The sequence below is a fragment of the Delphinus delphis genome, chromosome 19 (assembly GCF_949987515.2).
Source record: "Delphinus delphis chromosome 19, mDelDel1.2, whole genome shotgun sequence".
Lineage (NCBI taxonomy): Eukaryota > Metazoa > Chordata > Mammalia > Artiodactyla > Delphinidae > Delphinus > Delphinus delphis.
In genome coordinates, this window is record NC_082701.1 from 19,600,282 (window position 1) to 19,617,732 (window position 17,451).

Below are 17,451 nucleotides of genomic sequence, written 5' to 3' on the forward strand. Positions count from 1 at the left end.
GGCCAGAGGCAATCAGGGCTCAAAATAGCCAGGCTGCTGAGCCTTGGAGAGCACGCTCACAGAAGAGGGAGAGGAGGGTGGGCAGGCGTCCAGGTCCCTGCTTGCCCTGGCTGTTTGCGTGTGGTGCAGAAAGCAGGACAGAGATGGGTCCCCAAGTCCCCCCCCCAACATGGGTAGTGTCTGAAAAGCTGCCTTGGCTCAGGGAGTGGGGCTCAGGGAGTGGGAAAGCCCTTGGGAAACCTGAGATAAGGTGAGAATTTCACAAACTAACTGCCTGGCCAGGGCCACTGCAACTGCGGTCTTTGATCAGAGGAAAAAGCAGAAATGCTGGCAGAGGGAAGTGGCAGGTGTAAGGATACTAGGTGGGCTCAGGAGGGCTGAGCCTTGAGTGACGCAGGGGTTAGGGGCTGTAGGCACGCAGACAAGCAGCCTCCCTGACAGAGTCAAACACACTTTATTCCGCACAGGAATGTCTGAACAGAAGGGCCTTGGGCAGGGTTCGTGATAAAGAACTCTGCTTCAAACCCCCGCCGTAAACAGAGCAAAGATCATCATGTAAACCACAGGGACCAGAAGGAAGGGGGCTCTGCACAAGGGCTGGGTCGGGTCACACTGGCTACTGCACGGTGAAGCTGGGGCGGGCGGCCCAGCCTGGGAGAGTCCAGTGAGCAGCGCTAAGCAGCTCCCAGACAAGCAGGGAGTAGGGGTGGGGTGGGAAGGGGCCGGCCAATTGAGGGGGGTCCTCTCGCCCACTGAAGGCACGGGGATCGATTTAGCTGAGGCAGCCAGGGCTGCTGTGCCAACGCATGATTAAAAGGCCCCAAGATCTACGTCCTGGCGTGGGGGCGACAGGGGCGGTGGCCCTTTGGGGGCGCTCCCCACCAGCCCTGACAGGGCAGGGCCACGCAGCTCTCACAACTGCACGCACTGGTGGCCCTGCCAGCTGCCTCCAATCAGCAAATGGTAAATGACATTGACTTTCCCTGCCCAGGACCCACTTGCTCCACTTGGGGTCGGTGTGGAAGTGGGGAGGGGCGCCGGTGGGCAGAGCAAGGCAGGTCTGCAGGCAGAACCAGCCCTGATGACTACAGTTCCGCACTCAAGACTCGTGATTGGGGGTGGGGAAAGGTCTCCGGGTCTGCACCAGGAAAGAGCATGGACTTGGACCCTCTGCCCCGAGGGCGTGCTTGTGGCCCACGCATGGCCTGAGAAGCAGCCACCAGAGGAGCCAGCCAGGACCTCTGCTTTGGGTCCACCCTGCTGTGTATGTTATGCTGGGTGCTAAAGGGGCATTCTGGGAAGGAGGAGGAAAGGGTGTGAGTTTAGGGTGGGGGTCAGGAAGGTGGTGCAGGGTATCCAGGGGCCCTTGGGGCTGCCAGGGAGAAGCCACGCACGCTGGCACAGTTGGGTCCAGCTGAATTCCTGATTAACGAGCACATTGAAGACCAGAGGGGATGGGCAGAGGACAGAAACACCACCTTCCTGGACCCACCCCTGCTAATCCAAGAGTGGGGAGTGTTCAAGAGCACTCCATCCCCAACCAGGAAGGAGAGTGGCAGGAGCAGGGGCTCAAAGTCTGGGTGCGGACAGCGAAGGCGCTCCCTCCAAGCGCTCTGGGCTCCTGTGTAAATGCACAAACGGCTTCACCACCAGGGGGCAGAGGAAGGGCTGGACAGAGGCTGGAAGGGCAAGGAGGGTGCCCAGTGGGAGTGGGTTTGAGTGACCGCTCGGGCCCGCTTCTCTCCAGAAAAATCACTGCACTACAACACACAAAGCTGGAGGTGGCAGGGGACCCAGGAAGGGCTGGGTCTATCTAAATGACTCACAGGTGGCTGGGGGAAGGGTGGCAGGGATGACTCAGATGCCCTGATACCCAGGGATCACAACCAACGGCAAGCGGAGCACAGCTAATCACTGTGGAGGGAGTGGGGAGGGCAGAGGGCGCACAGCCCCCCTGAGGGGCTTATTCGTCAAGCTTCCCTTCTCGGATGTGCTCGAAGGAGAAGGGTAGGAACTTGAAACCCGTCCCGCTGTAGAATTTATTCTGGAATTCCACCCTGGAGAAAGAGAAGAGGAGACTCATCATTCCACAGAAACCTTTTGGGACTCCACAGTTGGGCCAGAAAGATGACCCAACCCCGAGCTCCCCGAGCCTCCTGCCGCCCACAAAGCCCAGACCTTGGCCTGCTCATGGCACACACAACCCTAATCCTAACACAACCTCCTACTCGTGACGCCCAGGGCCTGCCCTCGGCAAGAGTGCACACCAGTGCGCTGGTTTGGCTTCAGTTCCTGCTCCGTCCTGCTCAGCGGAGAGTGTGTTTATGCAAAACTCTCTGCAGAGGGCCATGCGCAAAAAACGTTCAGCTGGCCTGAGCCTCTAAAGATGAAAAAGAGTCCCCCCAACACCCCCTTCCTGGCAGGGCCCACAGCGGACCTCCAAGGGAAGCTTGTGAGTAGCCACCAGCTCAGCGCAAGGAACCCTGGCAGGCGCCACTGTTTTCTTGTTTATTTCTCTTCTTGGGGGAGGAAGGAGAAGGGAGGGTTGCTAGTGAACAGTGGAGGCTTTCGACTTAGGGGAGGAAATTCCCAGGAAAGGGGGAAGTTAGGAGGGGAAGTCTTCTCAAAGCAACGGCAAAAACATCCTCCAACTACAAAAGCATCTAAGAAAGAATTCTTCTCTTGGGGACTGAAAGGAAAAACAGCTCTAGCTCCCTTCCCCGGCAGCCCAGCATCCATCCCCGATGGTCTCCCTGGGCCCTTCAAACTCTGAGGGGGCAGGAAGGAGCACACGCCTGTATGCAGAGCCAGCCTTCGACTTCGTCCTGGATGTCTGCCCAGCAACCAAATCACCACCAAATATGGGCAGAAAAATGCATGATTCAGAGGATAAGAAAGCCAAGGAGAGCTGCCCTGAGGAATAGTTTCCACTCAGTGCTGTGTGACTCTGGGGGCCCCAGATCCCTGGGGCAGGCCGCAGGCAGCAGTTTGACTGTGACTGCACAGCAGGGCGCCAAGACGCTCTCCACCTTCATGCCCCTCACTCAGCCTTCAGCCAGGGCGGCCTCCCTCCGAGATAAGGGAGGAATCAGGGAAAAGGGAGTGGGAAGAGGACTGTCTGCTGGTAGCCCCGAGATGTCCTCAGAGGCCCCTTCAGCCCTGGGGCGCTGGCTGAGGAGCTGACTGCAGAGCGGCCAGCTCCACCCGCTGGGGAGAAGAGGGGAACAGAATTTTCTGTGCGGGCGTAAGAACAGGCAGCCTTCTCCCCGACCCTACATTCTGGGGGCCACACCAAGGCCCCCAAAGCCTCCCGGCCCCTGGAGGATTCCCATCAGTGTCTCGGCCAAGCCTCCCTCAGAGTAAATGCGATCCAGGAGAGGGTATTTCAAACTGCAGTCAGTCACAGGACTCAGCCCTGAGCCCCAACACCTGGAGAAGAGGGCCCAGCTCCTGAGGCCTCCTCTGGGGGAATGCGGTGGGGATGGGGGCAGGTTCCTGCTTCCTGCCCACTGCTGTGACGACTGAATCCTCCACGCTGGGTACGCTGTGTCTGCACACGGCGATGGTATTTCACTCCGCTCAACAGCGTACAGCCAGACGGTGGGCAACTCACCTTGGGGTCTGTGAGGTATCTGGAACTCTGACCTCTGGCTGGCTCATCACACAAACAATTCCAACTCCAGACTGGGTGAATGGAGAAGCTGCAGACGTTCTCAGACGCCTGAGGGACCACCACCCTTCTCTTGGCATCACCCTGCCTGCCTCATCTACATCAGGGGACACACGCCTGGGACGGGGGCACGTAAGTTCTGCTGTGTGAGCAGATGGGCGCTCCCTCGGACACACCACCTGACACCACCTTGCCCACCAGCTGCTGCTTGAGGTGACTTAGGGTGGCCCCCACCAGGGACATCTTGGGTATCTCAGCGTCAGCCTGACTTCGCCTCCCTTCTCAGCCGTGCTCACCTCACCCTCCCGGCGCAAAGTTGGAAGCAGTTTCCCTGTTGGTCTCCCCGCCCTCTCCTCCCTCCCAGCCGGGAGCTGGGTGCTTCCTGAGAAAGGATAAACACGAAGTTCTCTGGGCCGGGGCACAGCGGGGCCCCACTGGCTGCCCTGCAAGTTCTTCCTTCTTGAGGGGCTCTGCTCGGGGCACCTCCATGGACCCCGCCACGCCCCAGGCCACTAAAACGCATCTCAGGATTCAGTAGATGTGAGGAGAGCCTCAGGCAGTCAGAGGGGGTTCTCTGTCGCCCCCGCCAGCTCCCGCACCTGGAAAAGGCAACCCAGTGGCCCAGAAGGACTAACTGGGAGTCCAGAGAGAGAGTGCTCCTGCCCCACGACAGAAACCATGTCTTCTCAAGTGAATGAAGGGGAAAGCCTGGGCCTCCTCCCTTGCCTGTGGGGATGTGACCGAGGGGAGGCAGTTCTAGAAAGATGGTTCTGTCCCTCTCCAAGCAGTGCCGAGGCCATGAGGTCACACTTCAGGTGTTCTCGTTCTCCTGGGCAGCCACCCCGCGGGGTCCTGCTGTGGCGCCACTGAATTCCTTACAACAAACTGGTCCCCAAATCTGTCCCTTTAGCCCCCAGTCTGTGAGTGTTCATGTGGAATCCGTTAGCTAGGAAGGGATGAGGTTGCTGTGAAGGCGGGCCATGGGGCGACGGTCTTTCTGCTAATAGCAGTCCGGTGTCCACAGTGAAAACCACAAATCATACCCCTGCCTTTGCCTTTTCTGAGGAAGAAAAGACATCTCATTTTGGTAGCCAAGAAGACCAAGCACAATACACACAGCTGGTGGGAGGAAAAGAGACAGACGTAACTCGGGAGGAGACAGAATTAGCAGGCGGGTGCACAAGCCCGCTCACTGCTGTTTCCAGATGTCACCTGCCTCCTCACGACCCTACATGAACCTCAGACCTGTGGTTTATCCTTGCTTTCAAATCACAGGTTTTTCTTCTTGTCCCCACCAAAGAGACCCAGAACTTGTGTAATGGGGCAGCCCTTGCATCAGAATCAAGAAACCCCAGCTGAACACCAGGGGTAAAGTGACAGGTATGAAGATGCCTAGGCTGGACGCCAGGAAAAATTGCAGCAATGTCCCTGCAGCCATCTTCAGTGGGCCCAGCTGTTCCCACCCGCAAGAGGATGGCCTCAACTCGGAATTCCTGCAGTCCTGCTGGACTAAGACCCAGGAATCCTCGAGGCATGTCCACACTAAGCCAGGAGGGGGTGCATGAGCACCAATTTCATTCACTCCTTTCTGGTGGTGGGGGAGATGCTCCAAACAGGCCCCCAGTGATGGGATTCTGAAAGTTGCACAAAGGAGTTTTCACTGTTTTTTCTCTTCTACCCAATATTTCCACTACCAAACAACAGCAACCACCCACCACCCTGCAAGTACAATATGTCTGACCAGACTACTCCTTGCAAACTGCATCTGCGAGGCATTCAAGTGGTATCATGTGCATCCCCCTGGGGTCTCCCTTCTCTCTAACGGACTGGAAGCAGATCTTTACAGGGGCCACAGCCCTCTCCGCAGGGCAGCCGCGTCTGCAACTGAACACAGGTTTACGGTGTGCCAGGGCACCGTGGCAGTCACTTGGTCTGTGCATTATTTCCTACTTAATCACAGCAACCCTGTCACGTGGACATTATCCTCTCTTTTCACATGAGAGCAAGTGAGGTTCAGAGAGGTGAGTGCTTTCCTCAGGGTCACCCAGCCAGCACCGGCAGAGCTGGAATTTAAACTCGGGTCACCCGATTCTGACGCCTGCTCTCTCGCCACTTGTCACTTCCTTGGGCTCGTGCATGAGGACGTGGGAAGACACCTTCACTCGAAGGCCGCAGGTGAGCCTGAGGAAGAAGTAATCCTGCAGGCAGCAAAGCATGACCTCCCAACCGCCTCAGCTCATTCTGGACAACAGGCCTGAGCCCAGGCGGCCCTCCGTGCTCCGTGGTGCCTGGTTCACTGCTCTCACAGGTCCGTTCCAGCTCCTTGGCTGCTCCCACCCACCCAGGGAGGATGCAACAGGCTCCCCACTTGGGCTGGAGTCAAGGTGGCGTGGTAACTGTTCCCTCAAGCCCAGGGCTCAGGAGGCGGGGAAGGGAATAGGAAAGGAAGCCAAGAGGGCAAGAAAAAGTGAGTCACCCCAGGGCGGCAGCACAGACGTCCCCTCGCACTGAGTCGTAGGAAGTGTGCTGGGGCGAGCGTGCGCTGATAAGCTGAGAGCCGGTAGCGGTAGCGTGGCCAGCCTCCTGGCTCCCAGTAAACAACAGCTGGGCGGGGAGGGGACGGGAGGCAGGAGGAGAGGGCCAGGCCTGAGAAAACACCGTGTACTGACGCAGCAGGACGGACTCTTCTAAAGGAGCTTTTGAGGGAAGAGTAAGTCCCGGCCACGGCTCACCCTTACACACCTCATGTTCCCCTCTGTAATTTAGAACAGCAAACGGCGGAATCTTTGAGCAGGCTCAGCTGTAACAAGCCAGGAGAAAAATCAAATATAAAGGGAGTGGGGAAGAGGTTTCTCAGGTTCAGATTTTGGTTTTCTTCAGGTTTCGAGAAGTGATGGAGAGAGACAGTCATGGCCCTCTTCTGACCTTGAGGTCATTAACACCACAGATCATCTCGTCTAGGGAGTCCTAAGGTAGGGTCAGTGAGTTTGTGAGCCCCTAAACTGGTAAAACTGTGTGTGCACACATTGAGGGGGGTGTTTCTCTGAAGAGAGGGTCTAGAGCTTCCAGAGCCACTGGACCACAAAAGAGAGGGAGAATCATAATGTGAAGGGGGAAATGGAGACGCGAAGATGTAGGGTTTGAGGTAGGGTAGCCAGATAAAGTACGGGATGCCCAGTTTTTAGTACAAGTATGTCCCATGGACATTCGGGAAATACAGTAAAAAAATATTCCCTGTTTATCTGAAATCCAAACGTAACTGAGTGCTCTGTAATTTTATTTGCTAAACCTGGCAACCTTACTTTGAGGTCATGGAGTCACAGTCCAGACCAGACCCCAGATCTCCCACTCCCTGGGACGGAGCTATCTCCACGCAGAGCCATTAAGAGCCAAAAACGACATTAAAGAAAACTAACAAGTCCAAAACCTGCCCTTCAGAAGAAGCTGCTTCCGTGTACTGAGCTAGCGTGCTATGGAGTCAAGAATCCCCCTACTCCCACAGAGCTGCCAGGGGTCCTACCCAAAGACACCGGCACGATGACAGAATGAGGGGGACGAAATGAGGGCAGTGTGCTCTAGCACTTTCCTGGACGTAGAATCTGTTCCAGAGCTGCTTTCACTGCTCTGAAGACAGGAGAGAGTTATATGCCAGTGCGAAAACCCCCAAGCAAACAGAAAACCCCAGCAGATCTTTTAAGCCATAATCAAGAGCACTGAAGAAGGCTGAAGACAGGGAGCGCAACTGTGACAACACTCACCAGAGAACCCTCCCTGGCAGCTATGGAAGTGAGCTGTGCTCTTCTGTGCACATTTCCTGAGGCTCACTACCAAGTACGTCCTTGGGTATGAGGATGTGAAAGATACTTCCTAGTGTCTCTGCATTCTGGACAGGAGTAAAACTGCCCTCGGTGCAGCTAAGGACACGTCCCCACCCTCGGCCCCGCGCTGCCCCTCACCAGTGTAACCGCAGTGCGTGGAGGAAGGCTGAGAGGCCCTCCATGATCAGGAGGATGGCCACAGTCAGGGTGGCGAAGGCGGCGAAGATGAAGAACAGCGCCAAACTTCCCGCCAAGCTCTTCACGCTCAGGCCGATGTGGATCACCATGGTCCAAAGCACCTCAGACAGCTCTGCGGAACGGGGGGAGACATGACATCCGGTTCAGCTGGGCCAGGGGTGCTGCAGGCCTTGCGTTTTGCTCTGCCTCCCTCAATCGCAGTCTTCCTTGCCCCCGGCTTTCTGCGACCTTACCAGCTAACCTGGCAAAAGCACTGATCCTCCCACCTGTACATCATTCTCTGGATTCAGGAGTCAATAATTCCAGAGGCTTTACGTAATTTCCACTCTCTTTAAGCCCCCACCTGAGGGAGTGCCCGGAGAAGGGGAGAAACATAGTTTTTGACCTGAGAGAAATACACTCACGTGCATGAGCGAGGCTGAGGGCCCAGAGCCGCAGGTAGGAGGCGGTGTTGGAGATGCAGCCCAGGCAGTACTCAATGGTGTGGATGGCTTGGTGGACCATGGTGTCCCCAAAATCAAACTGTCATGGGAGGAAATCAGAGAGAAGATATAAGGCTGGGAGGGGCGTGTGCAGGGCTCTGAGCGCTGGCACGAACGGCTACATGGGCCTGGAGCCCCCGGTGCTGAACTCCTGGTGGGGATTTCAGCCGTGCCGTCCCCAGAAATCCTGCCTGGCTGAGCCCCCGACTGGGACACCCCATGCCCCTCAACACATCACATTTTAATGAACTACATCTTAATGAGACTCTTCTCAACACATCTGCTTTTTCTCCCCACTAGGCTGTCAGCTCCGGAGTGGCTGCCTGTCGAGGTAAGAGCGGTCTGGGAGCACCTGCTCTGGCTGACTTCCACCTCACGGTGCCTGAGAGCGGAGCACCCTCCTCTGAATGAGCCAGGAGGGCAGGAAGGGCTCTTCCCCGGGTCGTACGTCAGGGGACAGGCCACCAGGCTGGAAACCGCCTGGAGACTAAGCCTCTGCAGCCACTTCTTATTTTCACAACACGCTGGCGGCAAGATAACCTCCTTTTACTTTTGAGACTTCTGAAAAGATCACACAGGGACGTTTTAGCAAAAGTTTTACAAATTCCTACTTGGACACATGAAGACTAACAGACGTGTATTGTTGTTTCTGTTTTCCTCACGCTCCCTTTCTTCCAGTTTTTGTCTCAACATCAGAAATTATCTGCAGCATAAAGCAGAGGGGCTGGAGCGAGCTTCCGGGAGCTCCCTGTTAGGGCTGCCCCAAGCCAGGCTGCTAGAGAAGCCGCAGGCACGCTTCCGGGCCTCACTCTCCTGGGTGGGGCCACAGCCACTGAAGGCCAGGAGGTGGGCCATTCCCCTCCCTGGGGCCTCCCCGCCCCTCCCCACGTGGTCCAGACCAGACTCCAGGAGCACAGGGCCACTGCCCAGTGGGCCTCCCCAGCTTGCCCTGCCCACAGGTCAGAGTCTATTTTTCACCAGTTTCTTTGCAGACTCACATGACTTCATCCCCAGAAGATACCAGAAAGAACAGTCTTGAGAAATCACATGGGGCCAGGAGAGGAGGGCTGGCTGGTAAGGCGCTAACGGCCCAGGCCTCACAGGCATGGCCAGTGGGGGGAGAGGCCCGCTCCAACTCGCCATCTCTGGGCTTCTGCCTCATTTTCCCTCACCTTTGACTATCTACACCCAGAGTACTTCTGGGCTTTTCTTCTGAAACAGGCTCTTCCAAGTCTCCTAGTTACCCTGAAAACTAGGATAATCACAGTCACCAGAACCCCAACGTGCCGTTAAGAGCTCTTTGCCACCACTGCTCGCCGTCGCACCAAAGCCCACGTTCTGAGGAAGGACAGGCCCCCAGCTCCAAGGAGCGCAGGGCTTTAACTAAGAGCTCTGAGAAAGAAGCGAGTGCGGGGCTCCCTCAGAACCAGCCCCTTGCAGCATTTTTATTCCACCTTGAGTTTCTCCCATGAACAGCTTCCCTTCCAGGCACTGCTCTAGCTTCTTCCTCTCCTCCATTCCCAACTTCCTGCTTTGCAACCTTGGGTAAGTTTTCTTATCTACGTAGTGGGGGGAGATATTAAGTGGGGCGAGAATTAAGCGAGAAACCCAGGCAAGCGCTTAGAGGTCTGTCACTGCCCCATGTGAGTCCGCTACGACTGACCCGGAACCACTGCAGACGCCCCGTCTAACTCTCTACCACCTCCCCGCTGCCGCACCGTGGCTGCCCCTCACCTCCTGCGCCCTCTCGGCTCCGCGCGCCTCCTTCGCGCGCTCCCCTCACCTCCCAGCCGGGAGGTCTCACAGACATCCTGTGACCTGAGCCTCTGCGGTGTCCGCCACTACTGCCCTGTCCTGGCCCCTCTTGAGAAGGCTCACCTCCTCTTGGTTCTCCTCCTACCTCTGGATGCTCCTTCTCAGCCTCCTTCTTGGTTCCTCCTTAAGTGCTGGAGTTCCTGCCTCAGCCCTTAACGTCTCTCCTGTAGCACTGCCACGCGGGCCTTCAGTGGCCACGCCGGGAGGGGCTTACAAATGGACACCTCTTTTTCCGTGTTGCCCGTTTCCAACCAGCTGTGCCACATCTCCTCCTGCTGCAGCACAGGTGCTTCAAACTCGATGCCACCCAAACTAAACTCATCGATTGCTCTCCTCTGACCCACCAAGACCTACTTCTACTCCTCGTCCCATGTCTAACAGGGGGTCGCTACTAGTGCCCCAGGCACCCAAACCTGGAAGTCGAGCCTGACGTTTCACTCACTCGCACTGCCTACATTCATGAAGGCGCTGGGGCCTGCAGCTTTTACTTCCTTCAGCTCATACTGGTCCCTTCCTTTCCAACTCCCACTGCAAATGCCTTCAGGCCTCCCAGTTCTTTCCCGACTCCTCTCAGACTGTGCCCCTCCCCCACCCAATACACCCTCTACCCGCCACTAGGGTATTTCAGCAATGGCATGCGCTGTGTCACTTCCAGCTTCACTGCCCTCTGACGCTCCTTCTTACCCAAACACTCTACTACGGCTGGTGTCCTCCAACCTCTAGCCTCACTTCTCACCAGTCCCTCAACTCCTGACTCCGAGCTCCAGCCAAGCTGAATACTTGTTTATCCCCGAAATGCATCTTGATGACGCAGCCTCTGTATCTTTATGATAACTATACATACTGATGCATCCGCATTCCCTCCCTCTCCCTCCAGAGACGCCGCCTTGACCAAGCTAACCTCAGCAATCATCTCCTTAGGGAGCCCTTTCCAGGCCTCCTCTTCCCTACCCCCACCCCAGTGTTTGTCAGGTGCCCTCTTCCTGTGCTCCCACAGCATCCTGGGCACACCTTGATCACAGACTGTGTCCTAAATTTGGGAGTTCCTTGAAGGCAAGGACTTGTTTTTCTTCTCTCAGTTCCTGCAGCTCTAAACAGAGTGCTTGGCACATGGAGGGTGAATGAATGGATGGGTTGGATGAATGTACCTAGAGAGATGACACAGTGGGGAGAGGTCCCACTGACCCCTGCTGAGTGGTTACGGCCTTCAAAAATTTCCCAGACAACTGACGAGCCTGGCTCTGGTTTGCAGCTGGACTGTTGATGCCCCAGGGAGAGGGACTGCTGCTTCCACCTGTGACGTATTTAGGTAACTGAGACAGCTATCTAAACTTGGCTGTAGAGAACTAGACTGTGTATGTACCTAACGATGATAAAATGTCCTCACTACTTAGGACGCTGTGGGAAACTGAACCTCTGATGGAGCTGGGGGGCCAGAGACTGGGGAGGCTGAATTCCAGTCCATCTTGTTTGGATGTCAACTCCCCTGGGACGTGGCTACACGTGAGGACTGTGCTGACAGGGACCTTCCAGGCGGCTCAGCCTGTGGCTCTGCACAGATGAGTGGTCCAGAGGAACGCAGAAGCTCCTAGATGCCAGCAAATGAGCCTCTCCGGCCTTCTGGAAGACGGACAACTGTCTGCTTTCACACAGAACAGCAAAGGTTTTTCCCATTCCCATCCCACTGCCCCCTTAGAGAGGACCAGGAAAGCCAGGAAAGGGAAAGGTTCACAGGTCTGGGTATTTTAAGAGAGAAATTTGGGGGGAAGATGCAAACAGTGCAGCAAGGCCTATTTTAAAAACCCAATTCAAAGCTTGTATATTGCTAAATGAACTACTGCTGAGCTAGAAGGCCTTCTTCTCTGGCTGTGGCCAGAATATTTAGCCAACTTTCTTTCTACTCTCTGTTGTCCTCTATGTGTGACTGGTATAACATGAACTCCTTTCACACAGATGGATTGTTTTTTCTGGGATGCATCTGAGAGGCAAAGCCTCCTTTTGAAAACTGTCTACCTCCCAACTGGGTCACGTGGAGGTAAAGCTGACCCCAAGCGAACGTCCAGCATTCTCACTCCAAGCATCATCAAGCCGATGAGGGCAGCAGGAAGAGGTTGGCTGCATCTCAGACAGGGAGGAAGGGCGAGCTTTCCCATAAGCACTCAGAGGAGCAGGGAGGAAACAGTTATTCCCGGGGCAGAGCGACCATACATAACAACACAGGAGAGGAAGGCAGGGGCCAATGGGATTTAACTCCCAAGGGGAGTCACTTCAAGAATGCCAGTGCAGACATTACTTGTAGCTCCTTTAAAGCCATTCTCAAGGCATTAGATCAGCAAAGTCAATGAAACAAAGACAGAGGTGACTGACGTGAGATGCAGTTAATGGAGATGAGCTTTTTCAGAACACGGGTTCACAAACTGGTTAGAAATGGCCAGTGAGATGCAGAATACATGGGTGTCATGTGTGGCCCCAGGATGCAGCAGGGACAGCAGAGTGATCACAAGGACGGGAAGAGAAGCCCCAGATAAACATGAAGCTAAAGCCAGCTTGTTTCTTACCACTTCATCCTCGGTAGGCTTGAAAACACAAATTTACACTTAGTGGGAAGCCATGCCACACACAAGGTCACAAGTCATGAGCACAAGGCTACTGATTGCTTCTTGGGGGCGGGGGCGTGGGGACTGTGAATGTTAAATGGTCTGACATTGGAGGCAAGCCTCCTCAGCACAAACGGAGAGCAAAGTCAGCAGGACCAAGAGTGTTGATACTTAATTTTTAAAAGGCATCTCAAGCCTTGCAATTTATTTTTAAAGTCATACACATAGCAGACGCGGTCAGTCAGACTGCAAAGTCCAGTCCCCTGGGTCCTCAACTCCTTTTCTATTTGTTTTAAAAAGAATATACTGAATAGATGAGGTTCAAAAGTTCAGCTCAGAGGCTTTGTGGTACGAACGGTCAGGCAAGGAGATTGGATTTTAAAAAATCCAATGGTGGTTTAAGGAAAAGTCTAGCTTGGCTAAACTAGACTAAACTTGGCTAAAAAGCAGGCAAGTCACATTTTTAAAAGGCTCAATAAAATGTCTGCAACAAGAGCACATTAGTGGAACAGGAATTCAAAAGTCCCGCTGATTAAAGTTCCAACGGGAACCATTCTGGGCAGGGGCAAGGGATGAAGGAGCCGCCGTAAGTGGCCTGGGTTTCTGGCAGTAAGAGCTGGGGCGCTGGGGCTGGCTCTGCCTCGGCCCCGAGGGGAGCAGTCAATAACTGAGATCTGCGTGCAGGGTACTGTGGGCCGCTTGGAACTCAGGAAGCCGGACAACAGAACACAACTGCTGCGGGCTCTGCAGGCAACACCTGGCGTTCAGAGCAGGGGCCACTGGAAAAAGCTGTAGCGCCCTCAGAAGTCCAGAAAGCAAGCCGATCCTCAGTATTAGTCTTTTCATTGTTTCAAGGAGCGGAGGAGTGAGGCCACTTAGGGACACAAGACTAGGGCTGACCCGAGGTGGGAGGAGAGGAAGCCCGCACCACTGATCTTACCTCCTCTGCGTCCTCTGAATGGGTGGAGAGCTGGTCATGCTGAATAATCTCAGCATCCTCCTCTGTCGGTCCGTTGCCCACCCTGATCCCACCAAAGTTGAGAGTTCCCTACACAGATGAACAGAAAGAGTAGAATTTGCCTGGGCTTTAATGTGACATTCTGTGACGTGGGGAAGGGCGATGGTTAGTACATACAAACCTCAGAAAAGCATATATTCTAACAACAAAAACAAAACCCACTGATCGAACAGCTAAGTAAAACCAAGCCACTGTTCCCATCCCAACTACCACCGCCCAGGCCCAGCCCGAACTACATTTAGCACCTCATGCTGATCAGAGGCAACAGGCAGTTCCTGCTGCACCAAGAGACACCAACCTTGCCTCGGCCAATGCCGACTGAGAGTCCTGCTTGCGTGAAAAGCTTAATACGAACAAAGTCTCCTGACAAGCGCAGCTCTATGTGTAAAGAGTTCAATGGCCTAAGTTTTTCTGGAACTAAAGATTAGACTTTCTAAGAGGGAGGAGAGCCAAATGACATGGTGACTGCAACCGAATCTGTTAAGATTTCAACAGGAGCCCGAGAGCTCCAGCAACCTCTCCCTGAAACGCACCGGGTCTCTGCCCAGGAACAAAGGACTTCCCAGGTCACAGAAGAAAAAAAACCTTAATGTACATTAGCTTGTAGCTAGAGAATACTGACTTAAAACAAAACAAAACAAAACCAAAACAACCCTGACCCTATCCTTCAATGGAGGATTCTGGAGTGTCAACACAGCTCTCCCACAGGCAGGTGGGCGGAGGCCGACTGGCTGCTTGCTGCCTCTCACTCCCCAGGCAGTTTTCAGCAGGGTCCCTAGGACCAGGATTTCTAAGTCAACCTGACTTGGAAAAGTTTGGGTTTGCTGAGGCAAAAGGACTTTTTGGGTACGAAAACCAGGCAGAACTGGGGTTAAGTCTGACAGATACCACTTAGTGCTAACCTGCCATAGAGTGAAAAGGAGCTGAAGAAACAGCTCCAAGACCCACTTCATGTGGTTTCTGTCAGGGGAGTCAAACAAGGCAAGAGTTCAAAGACTGCTCTCCTGCAAAATGGCCTCTGAGCAGCAGCACAAAGAATGTGCACGCAGCTTCGGTCAACTGCCCCAAGGTCCCTCCTCGCAGCTTCACCTCTGGCGTGCATCTATGACCACAGCATACAACCATCAACCCTCAGGGTTTGGGCAGATTCTCTCTCTTCTTCTAGCAGTGGTCAGAGAACCAGTTGCATCAGAATCACCTTGAAAGTTGCATTTCATTAAGCAGAGATTCTCAGATACCACCCCCAGAAATTGTAAATTTAGTAGGTCTGGGATGGGGCCTAGAAAATCTGTATTTAAAAAAATATTTCCCCAAGTACAAACTGTATGATCATTTCGAGTGTCTATCAAAATGGAAAAGGCATGCACAGCTCTTTGGTCTCGGCCGCCGACATGCCATCCAGAATAAGGAAGACCCGGAAACTTAGGGGCCACGTGAGCCACAGCCACGGCCGCATCGGCAAACACCGGAAGCACCCGGGAGGCCGCGGTAATGTTGGTGGCATGCATCACCACAGGATCAACTTCGACAAATATCACCCAGGATACTTTGGGAAAGTTGGTATGAGGCATTACCACTTAAAGAGGGACCAGAGCTTCTGCCCAAGCATCAACCTTGATAAACTGTGGACCTTGGTCAGTGAGCAGACACGGGTAAATGCCGCCAAGAGCAAGACTGGAGCTGCTCCTGTCACTGATGTGGTGCGATCGGGTTACTACAAAGTTCTGGGGGAGGGAAAGCTCCCAAAGCAGGCTGTCATCCTTAAGGCCAAGTTCTTCAGCAGAAGAGCTGAGGAGAAGATTAAGGGTGTGGGTGGGCCTTGTGTCCTGGTAGCTTGAAGCCACATGGTGGGAGGTTCATTAAATGATGACAAGTGAAAAAAAAAAGAAAAAAAGGCACGCACAAAAAAATGCCTGCACCTTTTGAGACAGCAAGTCCACTGCTGGGAACATCTGTGCCTGGGAAGTTTTATCAAGATACAAGGACAAGGACGTTCCCTGTGTTATTTGGAATAGCAAAGAACTGGGAACAACCAACAGAGCCACCAACAAGAGAATGATTACATGATTTAAGCACATCCAACAGAATGTTCTATGGAATGCTAGGCAACTATAAGAGTATCACTACGAAACAATCTCTAAGGACACTAAATTTTAAAAAACCTAATCAAGGGGCAGCAGAGTGCTACAATTTACAACACAACTGCTAATTTGTGTTTTAAATATATATGTACGTACATATATACATATTTCTATCAATAGATGATAGATATATGCTGATATCTGCAGAAAAAAATTCTAAGGCAAACTTCCCCACCTGTTAACAATACCCTGGAGGAGAAGGTGGGGGAGAAGGGCTGGGGATGCGGAGGCTTTCACAGTCAGTACTATTTGCATCTCTAACAAGTGCACCTATTGCTTTGATTTTAGTTTTTAATGTCAGTAGGGGGTTGTCTGGATCATGGCATTACAGGCAATCTTTATGTTCTCCTCCACTTGTCTGTTCTGTCTTAATGCCCTAAGAAACAAATTTAAAGTTCACCAGGTGATTCTGCTGTGTAGGCAGATCTGGGAGCCACTGAAGCGCCTGGCACCTCCAGGTCATGCAAATATTACACCAGACAACCCACAAAAGGTGGACTAAAGGTGCAACACAGGTGCTCTTTCTGCAGCACTTTCTGCACCACACTGGTGACAGGAGAGGACTCCAGAGTATCTTGGGATGGATCCCAGGGTCGCGGAGGCAGGCTTTAGGCTTTAAGGCCTAAAGCAGAAAGCCATTTCTGAAGCTTCCCCCAATCAGCAGATGAAGTGAGGGGCAGACAGGTTAAACCTCCCAGCCAGACACGAATAAGTGTCGCTTCAGAACAGAGGGGATGTGAGTTACAGGAAGGGGGATGAGACACACAGCAGCAGAAAGAAGAAAAGAAAATATTAAATTGTGATACACTGCTTACAGACAACCAAGAGGACAGAGAACAGAACAAAAACAGATCAGTGTTCATGTCCTCAGCCCTTGGGGTCAGGAATCTAGGACCCCCGTGGTAGAATGATCATCCGGATGCCTTCGGGCTGCCCTCCAGAAACAGATGTTTGGCCGCTAAAGAACCAGTGCGCTAAGAAGTCCCTCTGAATGTGCAGGTTTCCAGACCAGGGACTTTTAACTTGGATATTATCATAAAAGAGGATGCAAGACTAAAAAAAAAAAAAAAAAAGTATCAAGACTGATGCAGCAGAAGCACATCTTAAATAAACTAAGACTAGCAGAAAGAAGAGCACATGGAAAGAACGCCAATATGTGGACAGTGTGTGCTTTAAGGGTTTTTTTTTCCTCTCATTAGAAAGAAGAGAGTAAGTCCCCATTTGAAAATAATTTTAAGCAGCAACATTTAAGTATCTTCTGAACCAAAATATCAGCCTTTTTAGACTAGTCCTAGAAGGATAATTATAGCAAGTTTCTGAGTTAAAATGATCAGGAACACCTAATGAAGGAAACAGTCATCATCTAAATGTTTCCTTTATCTAAAGGAGTATGATGCTACTAGAACACAACAGTATATGAGTAATCACTACTGGTGAGATTTAAAAAATATTATAGATTCATTACCTAGAATAGATTGGGCTAATTTGATCTTAGTGCATTATAAGATTTTGGTCAAGAGATGTTTTAAGGACAAATATTGAAATGCTTAACATTCGAAGTGCTGTTACCGAATCACGAGTTAGTACTGAAAGAAGGAAAGATCAAAACAGAAGATGACTTTGGTTATTACACCAGATGCAGAGTACACACGAGACACATGGCAGGGTGGAGGTCTCAATGAACAGCTGAGGACATGAGGGCTTCTGAGTCT

General features: G+C 53.0%; 2 protein-coding genes across 4 annotated transcripts in view; one reads left to right on the forward strand and one right to left on the reverse strand.

The window, feature by feature from the left end:
• Positions 1-439: 439 nt before the first annotated feature.
• ATP6V0A1 (ATPase H+ transporting V0 subunit a1) overlaps positions 440-17,451 on the reverse strand; it is a 53,386-nt gene continuing 36,374 nt past the window's right edge. For 2 of the 3 annotated variants that reach the window (XM_059996864.1, XM_059996862.1), the window contains exons 18-21: positions 13,521-13,628; positions 8,091-8,208; positions 7,627-7,798; positions 440-2,057 (exon numbers count right to left, since the gene is read on the reverse strand). In XM_059996864.1, the coding sequence (XP_059852847.1) occupies positions 1,964-2,057; positions 7,627-7,798; positions 8,091-8,208; positions 13,521-13,628 (492 nt within the window). In that variant the 3' untranslated portion in view covers positions 440-1,963. Of the gene's footprint in view, positions 2,058-7,626; positions 7,799-8,090; positions 8,209-12,541; positions 12,560-13,520; positions 13,629-17,451 lie in introns of all 3 variants that reach the window. The other variant, XM_059996863.1, reaches the window with a different exon arrangement.
• Positions 14,985-15,451, forward strand: LOC132414390 (large ribosomal subunit protein uL15-like). Its single transcript, XM_059996865.1, has one exon. The coding sequence runs from the start codon at positions 14,990-14,992 to the stop codon at positions 15,434-15,436; it is 447 nt and encodes a 148-aa protein (XP_059852848.1). The 5' UTR covers positions 14,985-14,989; the 3' UTR covers positions 15,437-15,451.